The 23048-nt window shown below is 36.3% G+C and overlaps 1 protein-coding gene across 8 annotated transcripts in view; it reads right to left on the bottom strand.

The window, feature by feature from the left end:
- NEDD4L (neural precursor cell expressed, developmentally down-regulated 4-like, E3 ubiquitin protein ligase) overlaps positions 1-23048 on the bottom strand; it is a 146686-nt gene that overhangs the window by 1446 nt on the left and 122192 nt on the right. For all 8 annotated transcript variants that reach the window (XM_010583057.1, XM_010583058.1, XM_010583059.1 and 5 more), the window contains 12 exons: positions 21412-21470; positions 16982-17047; positions 15401-15630; positions 13558-13679; positions 12655-12725; positions 10508-10603; positions 6845-6918; positions 4285-4345; positions 3834-3893; positions 3184-3291; positions 2210-2306; positions 1538-1610 (listed from right to left, as the gene is read on the bottom strand). In XM_010583057.1, coding sequence (XP_010581359.1) covers positions 1538-1610; positions 2210-2306; positions 3184-3291; positions 3834-3893; positions 4285-4345; positions 6845-6918; positions 10508-10603; positions 12655-12725; positions 13558-13679; positions 15401-15630; positions 16982-17047; positions 21412-21470 — 1117 coding nt within the window. The remainder of the gene's footprint in view (positions 1-1537; positions 1611-2209; positions 2307-3183; positions 3292-3833; positions 3894-4284; positions 4346-6844; positions 6919-10507; positions 10604-12654; positions 12726-13557; positions 13680-15400; positions 15631-16981; positions 17048-21411; positions 21471-23048) is intronic.

The raw sequence follows: 23048 nt of genomic DNA, 5'->3' as shown, positions 1-23048 counted from the left end.
AGCTTAGTGAGGTGATAGCTGAAATAAAATCACGGCACCAAGGAAAGAAAAAAAAAGCATCAACCCCTATTTGTACAAATGGTAGTCTTGATTTTAAAATGCATGGATATCCTTCAATTTCTTAGTTTTCCAGAAGGAAGGAGGAAGAGGTGATAAATGCCTAAGACACATAAAAGAAGGCAATGAATAGTATTAGCCTTACAAGGTGAGGCACTATTTTTCCTCCTAGTATGCCCTGTTAAAACTCCTGTTACCCTTTTAACAGTCTCTCTCAGAGAGTTTATTGCCTGTCTGGTATTTTTTAAGGCCTTCAGACTGACAGAACAGAGCCTATGTTTTAACATTCATAGAAAAATAACTAAAGCATAAGATGCAATTCCTCTTGCTGTTTTTCCCAATCCCAGTTTTGACAGGAACCACAAAAAGCTGCTCCCAGCCTGCCTTTGCCACTATTCTGCAGTACCATCTGTGAGTCACTGGATGGCTCTGTGACTATGTATCCTTACCTGTCATGTCTGCTTGTCTGTTTCCTTGGAAATTGGGGGGGGATTAGAAAGTCTTCCCAATGTGAAAGGCACTGGGAAACCATTAGGCATTTGAGGTGGAAGGGACTGCAGCCTGAACAGGACGCTCAGCCAGTGAGACAGATGGGATGACAATTTGTAAGATCCTAGGGCTCTCCCCAGCAGGCACTGAGGATCCTACTCCCAAATTCAGCACAACATTAAACATACAGTAAGTACACTTTCTGTGCTGTGCTTCATGTGCTCTGATCTGGATTGTGTTGCAAGTACCTCACATAAACAGATTCTTATGTATTTGATATGGGGAAAAGTCTAGCAGAAGGGATTCAAATTTATTCCATTTTGTCAGAACATCAGTTTAACTGGCCAGTGCTTAAAGCAATTTGCAGGCTACTATACAGCTTCAGCTATGATAGTTAACATTTTGCATATATGGGTAGCAATTCCTTCAAATGTAGTATAAAGTAAAGTGGGGAGAAGCTATCTCTTCTCTCTAACACATGTTTTAACAGGCAAGCAGTTACTAGAAGAGGAGGCCTGAGTTGAAAGGGTTACTGGGAATACAGTAAAATAGCATTAAAAAATCTTTATCAGGCTATGATGGTCAGAGTTCATTTTGTATTCATTCACCTGCATTTACTGCAGAACACCTACACCTACTTACTGTATTAACGCAGCCTTTCACATGTCCATGAGAAAGCAAAACAAGCATTGTTTAGGAACTGTAAGAAGCAATGGCACAGTGCTGGTGTTGAGCCCTGCTACCTCCTGGAATTCTGCATGTTACCTTCTGCAGCTGTGTGTCAGCAGATAATCACCAACTGTTCTTTCCCTTGTAAATGCACACCTACACACACATGTGTAGGTTTCAGAGTATCCCATTTTATAAAAAGCTATATGATCAAGAGCTAAAATATGTTAGAGAGAAGCAGGGTCATCAGTTTCCCCCTTTCTTGGCAGTATAACAATACAATACAGAAAAAGCTATATAATTTTATGCTTTTATGACTTACCATGTGTGAGCTCTGGGCAGTTTATCAGGACTTCCCCATTGCTCTATTGTAAACAGCTGAGGACCATTTGAACCTGGTTGAAAATGAAAATCATATGAAATATAAATTGCTGGACACTACAGAGAGTAGCTAAATATTATTTTTAACTTAAATGTTTGCATAAATTGTAGGCTAGAATTTTCAACTGCTACAAAATACCTGGTACAAACTCTCTTAATTAAAACTGCATTAAAGCAAATAAGAATGTGGTTATTAATTTCCAAGCCCACTTAGCTTGTTAAGTTTAACTACCTTGGTGTAGAGTATATGTAATGGAAAAGAAGTAAGCTCAGACATTAACATTTAAAAATTAAAGTGCTTGGTTAAACATGCATTCTCCTCTTCTTCATGTGACATGAAAATTATTCCTGCTGACTAGTAAAATTTTTTTCTGTGGGAGCTAGGACAGCATCTATGTAACACCCATGGCATACAAAACTACTCCTCCTCAGTGTGCCCCCCCAAATTCTCCAGTGCCCTTGGCATCCAGGAGAGAATTCTTACGTGGGGGTCAAAGGTTGGCTTATGATTAAATTTCAGTCATGCCCAGGTTTTCTTGTTCATGTTCAGAAGGGGTCTGTGCAGCCATTCTATTGGTGAGCATAGTTGGTGGGCAGTTGAAAGGAAGCTCACCATAAAGTTCAGCAAATCCATTCATAGGCACGCGTGACGTCCCAGTAACAAACTGCAGTAATCGAATCCGTTTTTCAGCATCCATCAGTAAAACAGCCTATTGACAAACATACACAGTCACTCTCTTTTCACTTTCACAGCTATAGATGTCATTGTTAAAAAACAAAAAAAACATGAGTAAAATGATCTATTTATGTTTGTTAGACTATAATAGACATGTAACTGTCAGGGATGTGGTAAGGTCACATAGCAGGTTTTCTCTGGTTAAATAAGGAGCATCCTTTTCCAGCTGCCACCAGGCCACAATGAGGAGACACTGCTCTGGCAGCAGCTGGGAGCTACACATGCTGTTCCCCTGCATGAGGTGAGGTGGATCGCCTTTCGGCAGGGTCAGGGCCCCACAGGCGCACTGCACTTGTACACATGCCTAAGAGGGACAGAGATGACAGAAAAGCCTTGAAGACCAGAGAGAGAGACTGCAAGGGTTCACAGAAAATCCTATCAGCATTGCACTGCAGCAGGACCTCAGAGCCAAGCCTTTTGGATTGATACAAGTACATAGTCTTCATGCATACCACCCCTGGTCATGAAAATGATGTAAGAAACCCAGCAACAAACTTCAAAGTGCATGCACGAAGCTGTAAGGTTCCTGTATTTTTAAGAAAAACAGACACCCCTTTGAAAAATCTAAGGTTATTATGGGGAAATGTAGTTTTTCTGGGGCCATAAACTTTTCATAAAAGTATTTTACTTCACAAATACAGCAAGACACTTCAAAGATCTGAGTTCCTATCTTGGGTCTATTTCTAGTGTAGTCTCTAATGAGTACCACAGCTGTCATTTCCAACATACAGAGATGTTCTTCAGCAGTTTTCATGAAGAAAAAAGATTCTATAACAGACTCCACAAAACAATACAGGAACTTTCACTTTTAAGAACAGTCAGAGAAGCCAAATGTGGTAAAACAGTATTACCTTCCAGAACCACTGGATAACGGGATGATTTGGGCAGTAACCATTTTTGTAGATTGTATGTTGTCTCCAGTCATTAACATCAACATCGCCAAGGCCACACATCAGTAACTGCATATGGAAGTAAATTGTTACAGTGTTAATCGAAGATGGCACTGTGTTATCCTGTACACTTTATCAGAAAAACAAGGTTACACTTTCCCTCTGTTGTCTGACCTTTTAAACAGCAAAACAGTGCAAATATAAAGGAGAGTTGGAGCTTCAGGAGAATTCTCAAAGAATATTTCATTTTACTTCAGAAACACTATACACTGACATATGTGTGCTTCGTGGGACAGCGTCTTTTATGGCATTTTGCTCAAAATATGACCGGTATAGGCATAATGGCATTAATTCAGTAAGCTACTTACAGGCTTTTATATGCACATACTGAACCACCTCACTGGATAATTACAACTTTTTGTGCTTTTATGTGATCAATAGGTTTATTAATTAGGGAGAAAAATCTCATTTCCCACTATAAGCAAAGCATCTTTGTCTGCAAATTCACTTATGATGAGTAAGTGGTGACTGATGAGCCTAAAACATAATGCATCATTTTGTGATGAGCATTGCTGATCTGTTGTCTCTGGATGTCAATTAAACAAACTCACCTCTAGTTCATTTTCATCAAAAATTTTAATCAGATCAATGGGAAGAAGTTCTGTGAATCCCTAAAAGAAAGCAAAGTAAAGTTGAAATTCTCATACCATGTAAAATTAAATTTTTATCTAGCAGGAACTTTGGCTTCTGGGAACCTAAATAAATGACAGAGGATGAAGAAGGGTTTTGAAAATGAAATACATAGTTGCTGAAGTACGAGACTCTAATTTAAAAGATTAATCACAAAATTATTTCAAGCTTCAAAGAGAACGACCTTATTCTCATAAGGAAAGATTATATATTTGTATACAAGGTAAAACTGTAAAATTATAAAATATAAGCATTCCACAACTGGTGCGGTTATGCAAAGCTCCCCGCTCCCTTAATACAGACACTGATGTATAAGTTGTCTGCATTTAAAAAAAAAATCTTGGGGAAAAAAAAGCAGCTAAAGAACCTTACCTCCAAAAAAGCATTCATTTGTTTTTGAACTCTGTTCACAAACCTCCACTGGATGACCAGGCTATAGTGGATAAACAAAATCAGGTAAGCACACTCATTAGAAGACTGCAAATTAAGTGTTCAGAGATTTTAGCTATGTAATAGTTTCAGCCACCTCCCAACCACACTCTGATGTTAAGGAAACTGAGCAGCTTTTTATTAATTGTTCAAATTTATCTTGTGTGACTGACTGAATTGTTGAAAAAAACCAGTGACTATGAACAAGCTATAATGCAAGTATTTTCACTTTAGCATGCAACATGAACTCTACACATACATTTCCATCTTTTACAGCTATGACTTTTCCACAACACTAAGAATTTTTTAATGTAACACTGTCATGTCATCTGATATTAACCTTTCTACCCCTATGGAGATTATCTCAAGGATGAACACGGCAAAAAGGCTTGCCTGTGGACTGAAACAGCCTGCAAATTCTGTACTATGCTTTATTTCTTTCTAAATGAGGCTGTAATCCAGACTCCGGATGAGGTATTTACTGTTAGTATTAGGTACCTAAATGACCAGACATTTTATTCTTCCAGAACTCTGAGTAATTAACAATTCCCCACAAAGTCTACAAAATTTGAGGATAGATGTAATTACATATAACAGCCTGCCTATAAATAGAGGAATAAAACCTTCAATATGAAAGAAAAAGGCTTGTATTTCAATGCTAACCACCTACAGCATAAATACCTCACAGATTCTAGAATAATGCTTTAGAAATCCAGTTCCTTTCCTACTGAAGCATGTTTCATTCCTCATTTGCATGAATATATAGCAATTATAATGTTTTCTCACCTTTGAAGAGGCACTAATTAAAAATACCAGCAAGTATAGTTGAATTTATTATACATTCTGGTAGGCAGAAAAACTGAGAAAACTTAAAATTAAACATATTTTAAGATTTGGCCAATTTTTGATAGCAACACTGGTAGTGAAATCATGGACCTGGTCTGTGTTACTAGCAGGGGAGGATAACGGGCTGATGGCCACACTGGAGAGCACCTTCTGGCTCACTTTAACTTGGGCGCTTTGAGCCAGATGTTGGAGAAGCATATTTCCTATGTGGGGATTTCAGGAAAACCAAGCAGTCAATTTAATTTTCTCTATATTGGCCAATGTTACATAAACTGAATTTTCAAAGAAGGTGTTACAGCACTGGATATTGTTGATTTGACAGTCACTAGAAAATTCCCAGCGTGATTTTCTCATAAAGAAATAATATTGATTTTTAAGTAGCACCTATTTAGTCAGTTTACCTATTATTTTCCTTCTTTTCTGCAATAAGCATTACATAATAAAATGATGCAAACCACCAGATTTTCTATTAGACAATGATTCTTCATTATCTACATGATATCCCATAAGCACTACATATGCTTGAGAATGCACCATTTGGATGTTAAGACACAGAGGCAAAAATAAAATTACATTTGTGACTATGCCTGCCATTTTGTGGGGTTTTTTTGTTGTTTTTTTTGTTTGTTTTGTTTAAAGTGTAACAACTAGAATAGTTCTATCATAATGGAATTCTGGGGAAAAATGTTTGAAAAATTTTAAGTTGCATTAATCATTTCCAAATGGAAGCATACAAATGAGAGCATACAAGTATCGACTCTGAAGTTATAAAAATACTGTGACTAGCTATGAAAGAGTTATCTAGATGTAAACCTAATGCGGTTCTGAATTTTGGCCCACACATTTTCAAAGAGCTTTTAATTTCTGCACTACGATGGAGATAAAAAATGTTTATGATGTCTAATATTTTTCATCTAAAAACTGGAAGAAAAAAAAAAAGGCAGAAATTTCATATTGTTCCACCATTACGGCCAAATCACCATAAGACACGTCAAATAAGATAAACAAGTACAAAGTTCTCCTCTTAGAGGAATACTTAAACATTTACAGAGTTCCTGAGTTCTTCCTTGAACGAAGACCACAATGGCAAGCAAATATGAACTTTCATTCTTTTTTTTCTAGATCAGTTTAGTGTTCAGATCTGCACTCATCTCTATTCTGTGACCTAGCAGTTCACTGGGGTGGAAATTCATCACTGCTTTAGAGATCTACAAAGCAGAGCTAGTTACTCTAGGCACTTAGGCAACAGACAAAAGCAGGCATGAAACTGGGCAAAATTGGTATGTTGACTTTAACATAGTAAGTATTGCATCCAAGAGGTGCCATTTCCTTTCACCAAGTAATTTAGATGCAGATGTCTGTCATTCAGAGCAACCCTATCCCTTCTTGAATGTTCCTCATGCCTACCCATCAAGAAAATAGTCTCCTATTACATCACAGACTCCCCCGATTAGTGTAACTCATAGAACACTAAAGGTTAAAATTCAAACTTTCTAAGGATTAGGGTATAAACAACGTTAACAATAAGATTTTCTTTTAAAAGGATCTCTGATGTTCTAGTGCAGTACAAATACAGCAATTGCAGTAGGGTAAGTTCTAAGACAAGTACAACTGTGCTTTCTTACACTTAGGATAAATTTCATAAATGTATACGTACTCAATGTATTCCCTTTTGTTTTCATTTGTTACCATGATTTCTGACCCATTTGGCTTCAGGTCGACTTGATATGTCTGTAGTTCAAAAGAAAAACAAACCAAAACACAACACAACATGACATTATTTCAGGACACATTTCTTACAAAATCCACTCTCCTTGAGCAGCATTTGACAAGTAGTATCAGAAAATTACTATGCTGTAATAGCTAATGAGACATCGAAACATTCCACATTTAAAGATGGCATCATTAGGAACAAATTAGTCTATGATCACTTATAAGACTGAATTCTTGACCATATTCATTGGCAAGTGACCAAACCATTCCAAAGCAAACTTTTAGTCCTGAACAGCAGGTTCATTTGGGTAAAGAAAACATATATTCCATTTTAATAAGGGTAGAAAAATGCCTTATAATTTTTTCAATATTCTTGAAAAAAAAAGATTACTTAAAATCCACAGAGAAACTGTTTCATAAAAAGGCCAAAAAAGTAAAGAAGAAAAACAGATTACAGAAATGGTTAAGCACAAATTTGCTAAGGATGGTGTCACTGTGGAGTATAAGATTGAAAAAAATTCATTACAGTTCACAAGAAACTACAGCAAGTCCAAATAATGTATTTGTTTCTGAAGAAGGTGATTTATCAGTAGGAACTCACAGAATTAATGCTGGGTAGGTACCATGAAAGCTAAAAGTCGGTAGCTTTTATCAGTTAGTGCCACACAAAATTGCTACCAAGCTGTATGCTCCATAGCTGCAGCTATGAAGAAGCATTTTTCTGACTGCAGATCCTGCTGTTTACACACAGCATAGGCACAAGACTGGATTACTTTGTATTAATTTCTTGTAAAGCATGTGTGCTTGGGAGTGCTTTTCATTCCCCTAGGAGAGAAGGCAAGTCAAGTATTTTGTTGCTTGTAAGTCACTACTCTGTTCCAGTCAACTTGTTCCATCACTTCAAAAGCATGGTTCCAGTGGAAGCAACCAAGACGCAACTCTGTGCATCCACATTCAACCAAGCCTTTTTTTAAAGCTGTTACTAATCTTCATTATTAAATCGGATGTTGTGGCTGAGTAACAGTAAGACAGCAAATTCATTAGCTAATAAATGGAGCTGTGAAAGGAGGAGGCTGGAAAACTCCTTTCAGGACTGGATTAACACTGAATACTTCGACAAGGAGAAAACCAGTACAATAGGTCTATTTGAATAAATATACGTACTACTGTATAGGGGAAAAAAAAGATAACTATACTATTAAGGAAAAATAATTAATAGGGAACCTACACCCTCTGAAACACTTGTTTATTCGTTCCATAAAGACCAGAGAAGACAGTCCAGAAATAGTAAGGAAAAGCTTTGCTATACTGTCAAATTTAAATAGGATAATGTTATGAAGGTCCCAGACATGATGGCACAAACAGAAGGCTTCTTGGTGCTTGTTTCTTCCTGCCCACCAGATGATACATTGTTTTTCAGAAATGAGAAATAGTATTCCAGAGCCATTAAGAACTTAGGAGAAATACAGACTTTTTCTTTCTCTGCATTTTGAAGACAGCTCTCCATCTTTTACATGTTGAAAATATCTACTGTGTAATTCTTACTGACCTGTGAGAACTACCGAAACCGTATTTTGGTTATTAATTAAAGAAAGGTAATAAGAAGATAAGATTTATTAGAGGTTTCTTGTTTTTTTCTAACTCCAGAAAAGTTTTTGGTGATAAATGAAGTATAAATAAATACAGAACCTTACAGCAATGCAAACATCTCCCTCTCACATACACAATGTCCTGGTGGAAGCAGTATCATCTCCTACTCAGGTTCCCAAGGGCACTTTTATAAAGTTTCAGTAGTTTAGCAGCAGATGAGGCAAAACAAGTGACAATAGTGAGTCAGGGTCCCCTCACTTCTAGTAGTCCCTAGAGTGCTGGCAACGGCCAGCGGTACATGCAGAAAAAGCCAATGTAGTCAATATTTGCCATAACTTCTGAATTGCTGGAAAGCATCCTATATGCATTTGGACTGATGTTTCCATCTCTAGGTAGATAAATTCCTCCTCACTACAGCATACCCTATCCTTGTACTACTGAACTTATCCAGCCTCTTCTTTGATAAAATTTGCCATGCCAATTTTGCATCTCACCAGCAGTACGATGGAAACAGTATTATTTTCTTCTGGAATCAGATGCATCTACTGTTAAGTTAAACAAAAATCAATGTTGCTGGCAATGCCAGGAATTAGCTATTTGAGGTATTAAAGAGTTCAGAGAAGAGCAGAAAGTATCTCCAAGTAAGTTGATTTATGCTTTGAGTCAGAGAACAAACTTCTACCAGCAGAAGTGAAAGCTGGCAGTGAAAGGCTATGAATAAGTTGAAGCTAAACCTTTACAGAACAGAAGATAATGAAAATTACCAACCAACAAACCAGTGTATTACAAAAACTTTTCATCCTGTGGCTTTAATGTTCTCCCTAATTTTCAATGTAACCAATAACCGTATGTTGCTTCAGGAAAAAAGTAATAAGCACTGAGAAGTGGATCAGAATGTTCTTGACAGTACATTGTGTGCATGTTTTGAAATTTTGAAGTCAGCTTTCAAAAAAGGCACGGTGGTCCACAATACCAGTGGTACCTGGAGCCAAGATATCAAGGTCTAAGAGTTAAACAAAGACACTAGAAGAGGTCATAAAAGACTATAAGCAAATTAATTTAAGAGACACAGGTAGGTATTACTAAGTCCCAATATTGTACAAAACCAGTATGTTTTAGTCACTACATGTGTGCATGCATTACAAAATGGTTCAGCTCCACAGCTTGTAGATAAATAAAAAAAACCTCTCCAATCATGGTAGGCAAGTAAGTTCCAAGCTCATGTAAATAAACGTATGATTTAAGTCCTCAAATTAAATTTAACACATATACTTATGTACAAGACATTTATCTGCACCCAAGTTATTTCCATCCAGAAGCTGATACAGATCTCTGAAGTTTGTTTTAATAGGATTCTCTGTAAAGACTGACTGTAAATCCAAGACGAACCGTACCACAAGCTGTTGTTAAAGCTTCTACTGATAAAATGAGTTACGACTTCAGCTGATGAATTATATTCTCACCTACTTACTTCTCAATTGTTAAAAATGTATCTAACATTTTTCATTTGTAATGGAGAAAGTCTGTTACAGAATCCACAGATTGTGAACCTTTTTAAAATAGGCATGCTTCCTTTTCTTGTATTATCTGCCTGCATTATATAAAAGACACCATAAACAAAGCACTTCACTGATTATAACTCTACCACTTACTTTATTCTTTGAGAACATCTTCCACTTATAAAACCCTGAACACTCTCTGGCTGAGACTGTTTTCTAAGATGGACAGTGTAACACCTTTATTACTCCTCATTGCAAGCATTTTACTCAGCTTCAAGTACTGCTTTTCACAAAGATGTCATATTGCTCACTGACAAGAACATAATTTCCTTCTTTGGCATCCCCAGTCTTAGTTCAGGAAGAAAGAGACGTTAATATTCATAGTCTGCCTATACTGATCACTAACATTCAACAGTCCTGACCAAGTTCACAACCATGAGATAGTGCTCAGTATTTAATTACTTTGTGGCAATAACCAATAAATGGAAATATAGGCTTCGGGGATAACCTTTACATACCTGTCCAAAGTTTTCCTCATCTATGCAAAACATGAGATCCAACTCTGTAGGGTCATTTTCCAGGATCCACTTCAAAGAGTTGTAGTATTCGCTATCCTACAGCAGATTGTAATTAAACAATAATTAAATATATAAAATAAAAAAAAGTAAAAGTTTGAAAATGTGAACATTAAATGTACAGTTTAACTTTAAAATGAGCAAATAAAACCATCTAAAACTAGAACTCCAAAGGGACTGGAAAGATGAGAACTCATTTATTTGCACAGCTACTGTAAAGCGGGGTTAGATGGATTATTTTATTCATATGCATTTTTCTTAGATGCTATATTTTTAGATTCATGTAACTTTTCTTAATTGACTTTTAATTGCATTATTATACAACACAATAAATTGAGTCTACATACCTGTTAGGTAAATATGTATATAGTGGTGTGAAATAACTGATTAGAAAATGTCATCTTGATAAAACTGTACATTCTTTTCAACACAATTTATATACCACTTCATTACATCAATAATATATTATACAGTAACTGATTGCATTGTTATTATTAAAAGCATTGGCATTTACTGAATAAAAGACCCCTCTAATTTCCTAAAAGAGCTGTATCTTCATCATCTATTAAGTTCATAATTAAATAAAAAAAGAAAGAAAAGAAAAAAAAAGTATGTGTAGCTATCATTAAATACTTCCAAGCAAGAGAGCCCAAAAAATTAATTTCAAAATGAAGTTAAAACATTATTTACTCATGTATGCTTCAAGAGAAGAATGACCTGCCAAAGTTTGGTGACTATGATATAGTGGGAGCTGGAGGAGAGATTAAGCAGTTGAACCAGCTTTTATGTCAGTAACTGAGAATCTGTAAAACTCTAAAACATTAACAACAATAAACTGTGTTTTATTCTTATACCGAGTATACTTTTGACAAGACCAAGGACAGCTATTGCAGACCTAAGAATAAGAGGAAAAGGTTTCCCAACTACTTGTAAGAATACAAGACCCTGAACTTCCTTTTAAGATCCTTCTGGATATGTATCTCATGAGCTTCATTTTAAGCTTGTACTTGAGCTCAAGTCATCTCCTCTTCTGTAATTCTGCCTCTGTGCTGGGCTTGAGTCAATTGACCTTGCTGCTGAAGACAGTTTAGGAAAGTGCAGGATGTGAGTGGCCAGGCTCACAAGCAAGTCCTGCCCCTACAGAGGCAACCTGGAGCAGTCTTATCCAGATAAACTATTCTGTATAATGAGTAACAGAGGAAGACATTAGAAAGGGGAAAAGTAACAGCTCCAAGGTTCTCCAGAGCCCATAGCAGTGGAAAAACTGGACAGACCTCAAAAGGTTAAAAAGACAAAAACAAGTATCATCCTGCTAACTTAATGGAAACCATTTGTATTTAGCTATTGTACGTATCTGAAATGTACTGTGTTTCAATACTGGTACACTACATGTCTAGATTGGGCATGTGCGGGATCCTATTTACTGTTGTCCTTCATTTTACAATACAAAGTTACCAACTTGTAAAACAATTTGCTTTTCTCCCAGGAAGTGCCAAGCACAGAACTACTTGATTGCAATTAAAGCTGAAGGTGTGAAAGTAGAGGAAGTGCAGGGAACAAAACCAAAATGGATATAAGGGCATAAGTTGTGCTGCGATCATTAAGTATATTTCAGAGAAAACTGTGTATAATTTGGCAACCCTTTCTCCTTCCAACACTGTGGGCAACTTCCTGTGTTGCCAGGTCAGCACTAAGCCCTTGCATCCCCCTCCTGCTGCTCCACAGCATGACAGGAAAGCTGTAGGGCTTGTTGGTGGTGCTCCTTGTAACGTGGAGAAAGCTGATCCAGTGGCAAATCTGAAAGGACAATTAATTAGACATCTTATGTTGCATTTGTTACTGGCCTATTCATGTCTCTTCTCCCTTGTCTCTTTCACCACTGTTAGTGCACTGGTACTGAAACTGTTGTCCTAGCAGGGAAAAATGTGTTTTATTAAAAAAAAGTACATACATATCTTTCTAAAGTTGTTGCAACTATGACCTTGTGTTTTCCACCGTGCCGTTTACTGGAATTAATAGCTCTCATAAATTTCCCCAGAAGAAAAAAATACACAATTACTAATGCTGATACAGTTTACATGTTATCTTACCACTGACTCCATGTCCTTCAGAGTTATTGGTTTCCCCAGCATCATCTTGTAAAAAGGTCTGATGAAGAAGCCTAAAAGAAAGGGAAGAGTGTTATCTCCACTGTTCTGTATTTTCACCTTACATAAAGCTACAACTACTCAAGAATAACACACCATGATATTTCCTAGTGTGCCAGCAAGAAAGAAACCTCTTGGAACTAACAGTGCTGTAACTGCTTAAGTTAATACAGCAGGCTCATTTTTGTTTAGGCACAGAAATGCCAATTTTTCAATTACAAAAATTATGCCATTAAACACTATAAGACACAAAAGATGGGGAATTGAGCTCAAGTTACTCTAATCCATTTAAAACCGTCATTCTTCTCTCAAAGGAGATGCTAGAAAAACAGGACAGTGAGCTTCCTCTTCTAATGTGCTGCACTACTGCTAAATAAAATTTGGTCAGTTTATAACGTCTCCTTGCTTGCTTACTGTGAGATTTAAGAGTTTGGCAGAAATCATATTTTCTCATTAAATCATTCAGTAATAATTTTACAGGTCAAAATATGCTGCAATTGACACCCACACAACTGCTTTGGCTGCAGGTTTGCATGGAAATGGCTGATATAAATTTAGTGATTTTCCTTTAGGGATAGTGATTATTTAGCAATGCTGATTCTGCAGTTCCAACACAAATGGAGAAAGGAGCGAAACTTTATATGAAATGTATTTGTTTAGTAAGACACTATGATTTTTTAATTGCCATTCGCATCAGGAATGCAATTTCCAGCAGTTCCAGTTCCACTACTTTCTCTCAGACTTTGTCTCCATAAATACTACACTCTAAAGCATATGAATTATTGAAGTGATTTATTTAATAAAAATCCAGTAACTGTAGCATAGCCATAAAGTGTAATAACTCACCATCCAATAGTTTCCCGTGATATACTGCTAGACCGGCAACCCGCCCAATAAATGTGAAATATGACAGGTGATCTTCGTTACAAAGACCTGAATTAGGATTAATCTGAAGTGTATAGTTGTCCCTTTTTTGGGGAAAGAAAAAAAATATCTAAATAACCAAGTCTTTTAATAACCAGATATTCAGATATGTTAATAAATAACTTGAGCCTAGGGCCATTTCCTGTTCTTTTTTGCAAGAGTGTAATAATGTAATTAATCCATGTGTTCCTCAACAGAAGTATCTGACAGTTTGTGGGTAGACTGACCTAATCAAAACTGTCTTGCTATGACCATAATGATTACTTGACAAAGGTAACAAACTCCTGCTTGTGGGGTAACAGGATTCCACTTGTGGCAAGTGTAAGAGGGCTGCGCTAACCTCTTTAAAGGATAAAAGCCTGGCATCATTGAAAACACTAAAATATTGCCATCAGCTTCAGTGGAATGAGAATTTCAGCTAAGCTATCTCTTCTGCATTCTGCTGGGCTTGATTATTCACTCTTTCCAGCCAAGTTTCAGGGCTTAAAATTTCAGAATTCTCTTTTGCAGTAGTTGCTTTTAGTTCTTGAAATATCCGTAGGTACTAAAGAGGAATTAAGTATAGGACCATGGTCCCCGTCCTGGGATAAAGAATGTTTTCTTGCTAGTATCTTAAACTGCACATATTAGAGAACATCTCTGAAACACGCTTAACTCCCAGGATACTGGAAAAAGCCATCAAAGGACTAAGATCTTTTAACAGGGTAACAAAGCATTAAGACTCATGTGAAAGCATGTGTCACAGTAAGACATCAGTGTAAAAACAGTATTTTTAGTTTGCAGTATATATGCTTAATCTGTGAAGAAAGATACAGTGTTTTTAAGTAGATTTTTTTTTTCTTATTTCTTAAAATAACTAGTTAGATCTCTGAATGTAAAATGAAATAACATTATATTTAAAATGCCTACAGTGACCTATATCCCATAAGTGGAAATATGTCAAAACAAATGTTTATCCAGTGAACTGTATTAACACACGGGCACTCTGTGCTAGTCAGTGTTGTTTAAGTTGTGTTTCCCTTCAACAGCAGAACATGTCCTTTCTGACACACAAATGTGAGAAAACTCTCATTATGCAGTCTTTGTTCATCTACTTTACAATCTATTCAACACTTATTAAAGGAGCGTGCTTGATATTGACATAAAAACATCAAAACTACTGCCTGCAATTAAGAAATCCATTCTCACTGTAGCTAAGTACACAACGTGGAATTACATATGGCACATTAAAACAAATGTACTTTAAGCAAGAGACTTGCTTTCTCATGTACACTAATGGATTGCTTGAAGATTTTAAAATTGGACAAAAATAAATTTAAACTTATGTAAGGCCACTGCTGTGTAACTACTGCAATGTAAATGAGAAGCTGTTTTATAAGCTAATTATAAAGGAGCACTGTAACTCTGGATGGCAGGTGTTTTACAATGTAATGGGAGGGCATAAAAAGAGTCTTTTGTCTGACATTGCTCCTTTCACTATTACTAGCCTCAAAAATTGCAGTTTTGCCTCAAGTAAGGCAGCACTGAATAATGTCCTAATAATAAAAATGTTTTTTGAGACTTCAATGACAATTTGAAAGGTTCTCTGAAAAGCAAGTAAGAAATGATAGTACAGAACAGAGAGATTTGACTTATGATAAGAGTGCATACTGATGCACCATGAAGGATGATCTAATGATCTAACTACTTTCCAGTGTAACTGTGCCTCTTATGCAAAATCTAATGTATATCCCTTATGAATGAAAATATTTTAATGGACACTTACGTTGCTGAATATTCAAAGAGACCATAATAAGGGTTAAACATTTCCTTGGACAAGAGAAAAAACCATTCTCTGGCCACACCTCCATAGTCAAGTCCTTTTTCTGACTCAAATTCAATCCAGAGCCTGGCTTTTAGTACATCAGGTCTCTTCACAGACATGATTCTTCTGTAGGACTCCTCAAAAATATTATTTCTGTGTAGCTTCATCTCAAATCTGTTTGGTATATCAGCCTATGTGAAAGAAGAGTATATTATATTTGTTAGTCTCAGTAAATAAGTCTTCAGGCAAATTACTGATCAGTGGTAACAACTAAATGACAGATTAAACATCTGATGTATAAAGTTTCCCCTTAATTTGGTTTTCCAGTGCTCTCTAAGTCTACAGGTTGATAGCATATGGTGAACTCGGCAAGTTTCAGTATAGTGGTTCAGAGACTTCTATGATATTTGACAAAACAATGAAAACAACAAGAAAAGTAACAAACAAAAAAAAGTGAGAAAATTATTGATATTACTATGCTTTATTTTAAGGGCATTTTAGCTTAAAATGGTAACAAACGCGTAAGATTTATGCAACCGTTTTACTCACATATCTGTAAAGGCCAGAACGGTTTCACAACAAGAACACCTACAGTACCATACACACAACAGAACTGAATTGCAAAGATGTAAACAAAAGAGAATCGAGCTGCCACAATGTTTTGGAAGTTCTGCCTAAATAGGAGGGAGCTAACGCCTGTTATGATTTAGCCCAGGGAGCTAAATTCAGAAAAGACAAATGAGAACTGAGTTAATAATTTGTAGAAAGAAGACTGGATGAACAGATTAACATGACTGTTACAGCCATGTATAATTTTCCTGATAAAACTGACTTAAACCAAATATTTCAGAAGGTTTGGTTTTTTGTGACAACTGAAGTGCTTATTGTGTGCAATCACTAGTCAAACTCAAGGTGAAAATTCACAGAGCTATCAATAAACAGGTAAAGACATTGGCAAATTAAAGCTGGTGTTGCCAAGGCTGTTTATTGTTGATTATGAGTCAATATCACATGCAAGCTAATACTGAGCACTCTCTTATGTTAAAGATGTTACTGAAAATACTTTTTTTCACTCAACAAGAACACTAGAAGATTGTGCCAGATCCAGCACAACTGTGGGCTCTGCTTTGCCAACTTGTTCCAGCTCTGCCCTTCAAAGTCCACTGCTGAAGGTGATGGATAAGTATCAATCCTCAAGCCTATTTTCAACCTAAAAGCTTGTAAAGTAACATACCAATTAGTCTCAGTTGCAATGGGAAATAGTGAATCACTGCTACTTCTTGCTGCCTCATCACTTTGATTTTTGCATTCATTTAAAAAAAGTGAGTCAAAGATTTGTGAATGTTGAGAAATCAAATTCAAACTTCTTTTAATTTTTTTGGTTCCTACTTAACCCCTCTAGGTGTAGCACAATCAAGAAAAATTGGCAAGTGTGTTATAGCAAGGTACACCACTGTTCTGTATCTATGCTTGGGACAGTCTGTCATTTCTCCCAGACATAGCATAATTGATTCCAACACAAAGCAGCACGTTTCTACTCACTGGTTTCTTCAACTTCTTCCGAAAATAGTCATATTTCTGTTTGAACTCCCTGGAATATGGAACTGCCTATCAGAGAGAGAATCATAAATACAGATTATTCCACCTATTTAGCAGTTTGATATTCCAACATTATTTAAACAAAAAAGAAATTTAAAGACATGCTATCTACGTATGTATGTCATAGGTTCATCTAATAAAATCCACCATGCATGAAGTACAGCAGCCAAAATTTTCCCATTTCTCAATGTGTAATCTGAGTTAAAAAAGTGTATAATCTCTGTGTGTAATCTGAGTTAAAAGGTATGAAAACTTTTGACCCAGTTGTTCTGTTTATCAACTACTTACCCTCATTTTCTTCTTTTCGGAACAGAAAAAGAGCAAAAACAATTTTTAACACAGACAAAAAAAATTGGAATGTATTGCTGCCATCCATGTGTCTCATTAGGAAATAATGAGCATTCCATATGATACTGAATTTTAAAAATTACTAGCGTTACCACAGAATATGGATTTGCACAGCTGAAAGTGCTAAGCATTATTAGGTGCTACTCAAAATACACAAAATTGAAAGAATTTTCAAAGAAATTTTCAAAGAATTCAAAGGCAGGGGAACATCCATAGCTAGAAATTATCTTTTCAGCCCAATGTGAATGAATATAATTCTTAATAGTTACCAAAATATCATCACACTATATCAAAACTATTTTGTAAGTTACTTATAATGAAAATATACACCTTCATAATGTCTTTAATCCAGAATCTGAAAGCATTTCATAAACAAATTAACATTATTTTGAACCAAGTACAATTGTGTAATATTTATCTGAATACTTACTCAATGCAGCTGCCTGTGAGTTATTTTTAAGTAACAGCAGCATAACAGAACAATTTTAGAAGTTTTTTTTTAAAAAAAAGCACAGTGAAGGTTGGTAGAATTACATTAACCAGCAGAGCTGGAAATTGGTTTCTGGCATATGTAAACACTCCTTAGCAAATGCCACAGGTCTCTGAAATATTTATGGGGATTTCCAGATACCTGAAAGGCGTCTCAGGATGATTCTAGGCACACACAAATCAAGGTTCAACAAAGGTTCTCACAAGCTCTGTCATTCAGAGTTTTGAAAGACATTTCTGTTTTAACACTGTGCTTCTCTTTCCTGCTAACATCCTGTATGGGTAAGCAAGGATTTGACACTGAGATAGACAATTGCCATGTTTGATGTTAATCTGTACACCATTCACTGACGACTGCAGTGGTCAGTAAGATGACAGTGTTCATTTCTGCTACCTGTCTTCATCAGACTCCTTTGCTTCTGCACCTGATAAGAAATGCTTACAAACATCCAAAAAGGCCAAGCCTTTTAAGGCACCAAGTAGTACCAGACACAAAGGCAGTCAATTGCATCAGCCATCAAGCAGGAGTACAGATAAGAGCCATCCATACTCCTGATTGCCAGTCTTATGACTGCAACCTACATTATTCAGCCTTCAGATGAAATGGCCATAAAACAAAGTTGTGAATTAAACTAATGAACAGGAATAGGCTAGAAAAGTGATACTATGACAGGTACAGGTCTGGCTCTAACAAATAACTGCTATGTATTTAAGTAAGATTCCTTAATTCTCTGTGGGTTTTTTGACAACTTTTTTAAAGTTGAGTCCTTAATTCTCTGGTTTCTGACACCATACACAACATCAATTTAATCAGGGTTTGGAAAGTGCCTTGAAAAAAAAAAAAGAAGGAAAATAAAAAAAGACTTCCTGGTCTTGATCATAATATTTTCCAACTACATCCTTACTTTCCTTTGCTCTACTGTTCCTTCAAGATGAAAGAGTAGACCTAGTAAAACAACTAGCTGAACAAATGAAGTGTAACTTCTTGGGAGCAAAAGAATTATTTTGAATTCCATAGGACTGCAAAAGTTACATTCTCTGTTCCTTGACGGCTAAATCACAAATTGCAAAGCTCTGGTTCAAGTTCAGTTTCTGTGTGAGGACTGCAATTTTGGGGGAGGGAAGGTATGGGCTGGTCCTGAAGTAGATTCATGACTGGATGTAGGTGAAAGCGGGAGGTAGAAAGATTTCTATATGAGTTTTCCCTTGTGGATGATGAGACATGAAAAATTAAAACAAAACAAAACAAAACCCAAACAAAAAAACAACAAAAACCAATAAAGCTAAATAATTTTACTCTGATGATAATATGACTTTACTACAGCCATTAAATAATCTTTCAACATGTTTCCATTGTTTAAATGCAATCTGAAATGCAATTTAAGTAGTTCTTTGTTTTTGTCATGGCACCAAAAATACTATTAAAAGCATTAAGATGAATCCTTAATGTTTATATGGCTGTAAAATGGATTTGATCTAGCTTTCTCTTTAAAAAAAAGAACAAACACACAAATAACTGTTATTTACTTAATGGGATCATGATTGACCTTTATAATCTTGAAACAAAATTTCCCAGATAGTCCTTCTCATTTATGCTTAACATTTCTGGGAAAATGAACATTAAGGATTTCTATAGCATACTGTGTATTAGTATCTCAAGCATTAAGTTAATGATAAAAGGGCAAATCACTCCAAAAGCAATTACATTCAAACAAGTGATTATTATTGATCTTATCAATAAACAAGAGCAACTGGAATTACACCATGCAGTAGTTAATCTGCTGTGTCCTGAGACCCTTAAAAATCCTGAGGATTTACCAAAATAAACATCTAGGGTTGGAAGTCTGATCACTCAGAATACCATAAAATGGCATAAACAAGCATAACAAGGTCAAAGAATCACTCCATATATTTGATGTTTTGAAAATTTGATATTAAAGCATGTATTTACTTTTTCTAAGGCTGATATTCTGAAATCTCTTAGTTTATCTGCAGTTAGTTTTATGTCTCTTAAAAGTGATAGACCCAATTTTTATCTTTTTTACACTCTGAATCCACAGTCACAACTCTCCCATATGAAGTGGAAATAGCTTTTTGTTATCCAGAAAACCAAAACTGAATAGCACAGTGTCTCAGCTCAGTACAATTCTGTTGTTGGTAATGACCCAGATAATCAGTAAATATGAACATTTCTCCCATACACATCTCTAAAACCTTACAATCTAGGATTCAGCACAGAGAACTTGGCCTGAAATTCCCAAGATCTTCAGACTTACGATTCAGAGCTGACATGTGCCCTTCACATAGGTTAATATAGAAACATACCACTTGAACGCAATGGAGGAATAAAAGGTAAAATGCAAAGATTTAATATTGTTTGTTCCATACTAAGTAATTTATAATATCAGCAAGTGTGGAGAAAGAAAAAATCTGAAGATATTTTACACTTACATTATTTTAGATGTAATTTATTTAAAAATCACATTTTTTCCCTCAATTCATCTGTTTGGATGTCAAAAGTAAGCTAAAGATATCACTCTACTACTTCTGTCCTGGAATTCCATCATCACCATAAGCAGCAAATACAACAAAACCCATATGGAAATCTTGAATTTTTTATTTTTCAGCCAGGGATCACATCAGTAATGGATCTCTTTCAGAAACCACACTGTTCATCATCACTTAGTGCAGAAAGCTTTAGGTTGCAGGAGGAGGAGAATGGAACAAATGAGAAATGATGGGTTTGTGTGTGTTTCAGACATGAAACACCATTCAGACTATTTAGCTATGCAGCTTCCGAATGGATGGAGCTTCACTCAGAAATAACACAATATAAAAAATTAAAACCAGCTAAACACGAGTTTCTGTCCTGAAGAGCATTCTCTTCCTCCCCACTGAAACAGAGGTATCCTGTGATTTACTGTCATATCTACTGATAAAGAATGTTTCCTAGACACTCTAAGGCAGAAGCCAACTTCACATGCTAATGGCTACAAGACAGGAATCATAACTGTACCACTGGAAAAATTCCCTAGCTAGGCAGCTACTGCTAGGAAAGCCTCCAAACCCATCAAATTCAAACCTATTGTCTGACCTGGGGGAATAGTGTGCACAGCACTGTAGTTCCAAATGTTGCAGTAACTCCTAATTAGCCCACTACTGCTTTGGACCACTGGCAGCAGGCTGGAAGGTCCCCAGTGCACTCCAGCCTGTGCGTAACAATACAGGGTCCCCAGAGTGGTACAACCATTTGAATGCTGGGGACGAGGCACCAGTTTTGGGGCACCTTGGCAGGCTGTCACATGATGGCAGCTGCCCCTGCCCTTGCGGACTCACAAAAGCTAGCACCTGAGCCTCCCATGTCCGTCAGGAAAAGGCAACGCAAGGCAGAGGTCCTGCTTCCTGGTCTGTTCATCAGGCAGTGTGACCTGGTCCGAAGAACAGGCATGACCTGCTGCTCGATAATGCCTCCTGCCTATACCAAACCTACATGAGTCACAGCATTTAATGGAAAAAACCCCCATAGCAGTACTTACTGGACCAGTAATTGCTGGATTCTGCAGTCTGGGGTCTTCCCACTGGGTAATTTTATTATCTGTAAATAACAAAAGAAATTATATCATTACTTCTCTGTTACCACACTGTGAATTCATGTTGTTTTTTTCTCCCTACAACTGTTTTCCCTAACATTTCCACAGCTTAGTATTTCAGGGTTAGAAAATGCTGCATTCACCCATCTACACCAAAACCCCATCACACTGTTCAGTTGAAAACACCCATTCAAAATGTAAAACTACAACAGAATCCAGTGTATTTACACTGCTTTTATTTCAGCGTCTGTAGCAGTAAACATGTTCTATTTGAACATGGTCTTGGATTCAACTCATATTAGAAATACACAGGCTTCATGCCTCAAAGGTAAAGGAACCCAAAAACTTTGTCAAATGACAGACTGAGTTTACTTTTTTGAAATTTTGCATAAAGATAGCCAAAATGTAATACTTTTAAAAGATAGTTTGTATTTAAATTTGGAGGGAATATCATCTCTTTTCTTTTAAAAAAAAAGTCCTAGACACTGATTGAATGAGAAGGTTATAGGACCATTAAAAGCGAGGCAAAATTATACAGTTAAAGTATAAAAGATCATTCAGTTTTGACCAAAGGAGATTTTGGCAGTAGCGCGACAGAAACCAGTTCTTTTCATCTACAGTTTTTAAGAGCACCAGGAGGGTGATATGGTAAGATTATACAGGACCATGGTGAAACTCTCCCTGCCTCCAGACAACTGCTCCTCACAAGATTCTGAACACAACAGAATCACAACAAAATGATGACGTTGCAACAATAAGACAATGCTCCAAAAACCAAACTAGGTGCCACCTGCAATGGCAAGACTTAAGCCATCCATTTCCTGCACTGAAAGGGTAATAATAATAATAAATCTGTTTGTTACATACACTGCTTTGATTTATGAAGTTTTGTAATTGTTAGGTTTGGGAATAAACACACTAAGTTTCAAGAAAATTGTTTTTATGGCTACCATAGGTAAAAGCAAAGAACCAAACCCACTTATATTGAAACACAAGTATTTTCCATGTTTCTACAGTTGGAAAAGACCTGTAAGTTTTGAGCATCCCAAGCTAGTTTTAAAATGGACTGGGATTTGAAAGGTGACATTCATTAATGTTAACTGAAGAAAATTCAAAAAGTTCACAAGCACATTTCAAGAAATTTGATCTATGAGTTAATTTAATATCAAAATACTATTTTATTTCCCTTTACCCATTAAGTCTATTTAGTGCTTATCGAAATTATGGAGGAAGGCTGTTAGACTGACAGGTCCAGAAACCACATGAGATCCACAGACCAGACCCTGCCATAAAGGCGTGATGCCTAATCTGGTCCTTTTCATCTTGCTTCAACCTGTTCAGTCAAATTTCCTTCTACAAAGTTTACTGGTTTTACACCAATTAATTTCTTACACCTACTTGACACTGACAGCCCCAAATCATACTAGTAATCTTCTACAAAATCAAAGATGATTGAATGGGAAATGACTGCAAGTTTGTAAATTCTTTCTTATAGCCCTACATGCTTAAGAGTGTATGAAGTTACTGACAAATCTTTTTCTTTTTCTCTCTCCCCCCCCCCCCCCCCCCATCACTCGCAGCCC

The sequence above is a fragment of the Haliaeetus leucocephalus genome, unplaced genomic scaffold, assembly GCF_000737465.1.
Source record: "Haliaeetus leucocephalus isolate CR32 unplaced genomic scaffold, Haliaeetus_leucocephalus-4.0 Scaffold866, whole genome shotgun sequence".
In the NCBI taxonomy this organism is placed as follows: domain Eukaryota; kingdom Metazoa; phylum Chordata; class Aves; order Accipitriformes; family Accipitridae; genus Haliaeetus; species Haliaeetus leucocephalus.
This window is presented reverse-complemented; position numbering and strand designations above follow the sequence as displayed.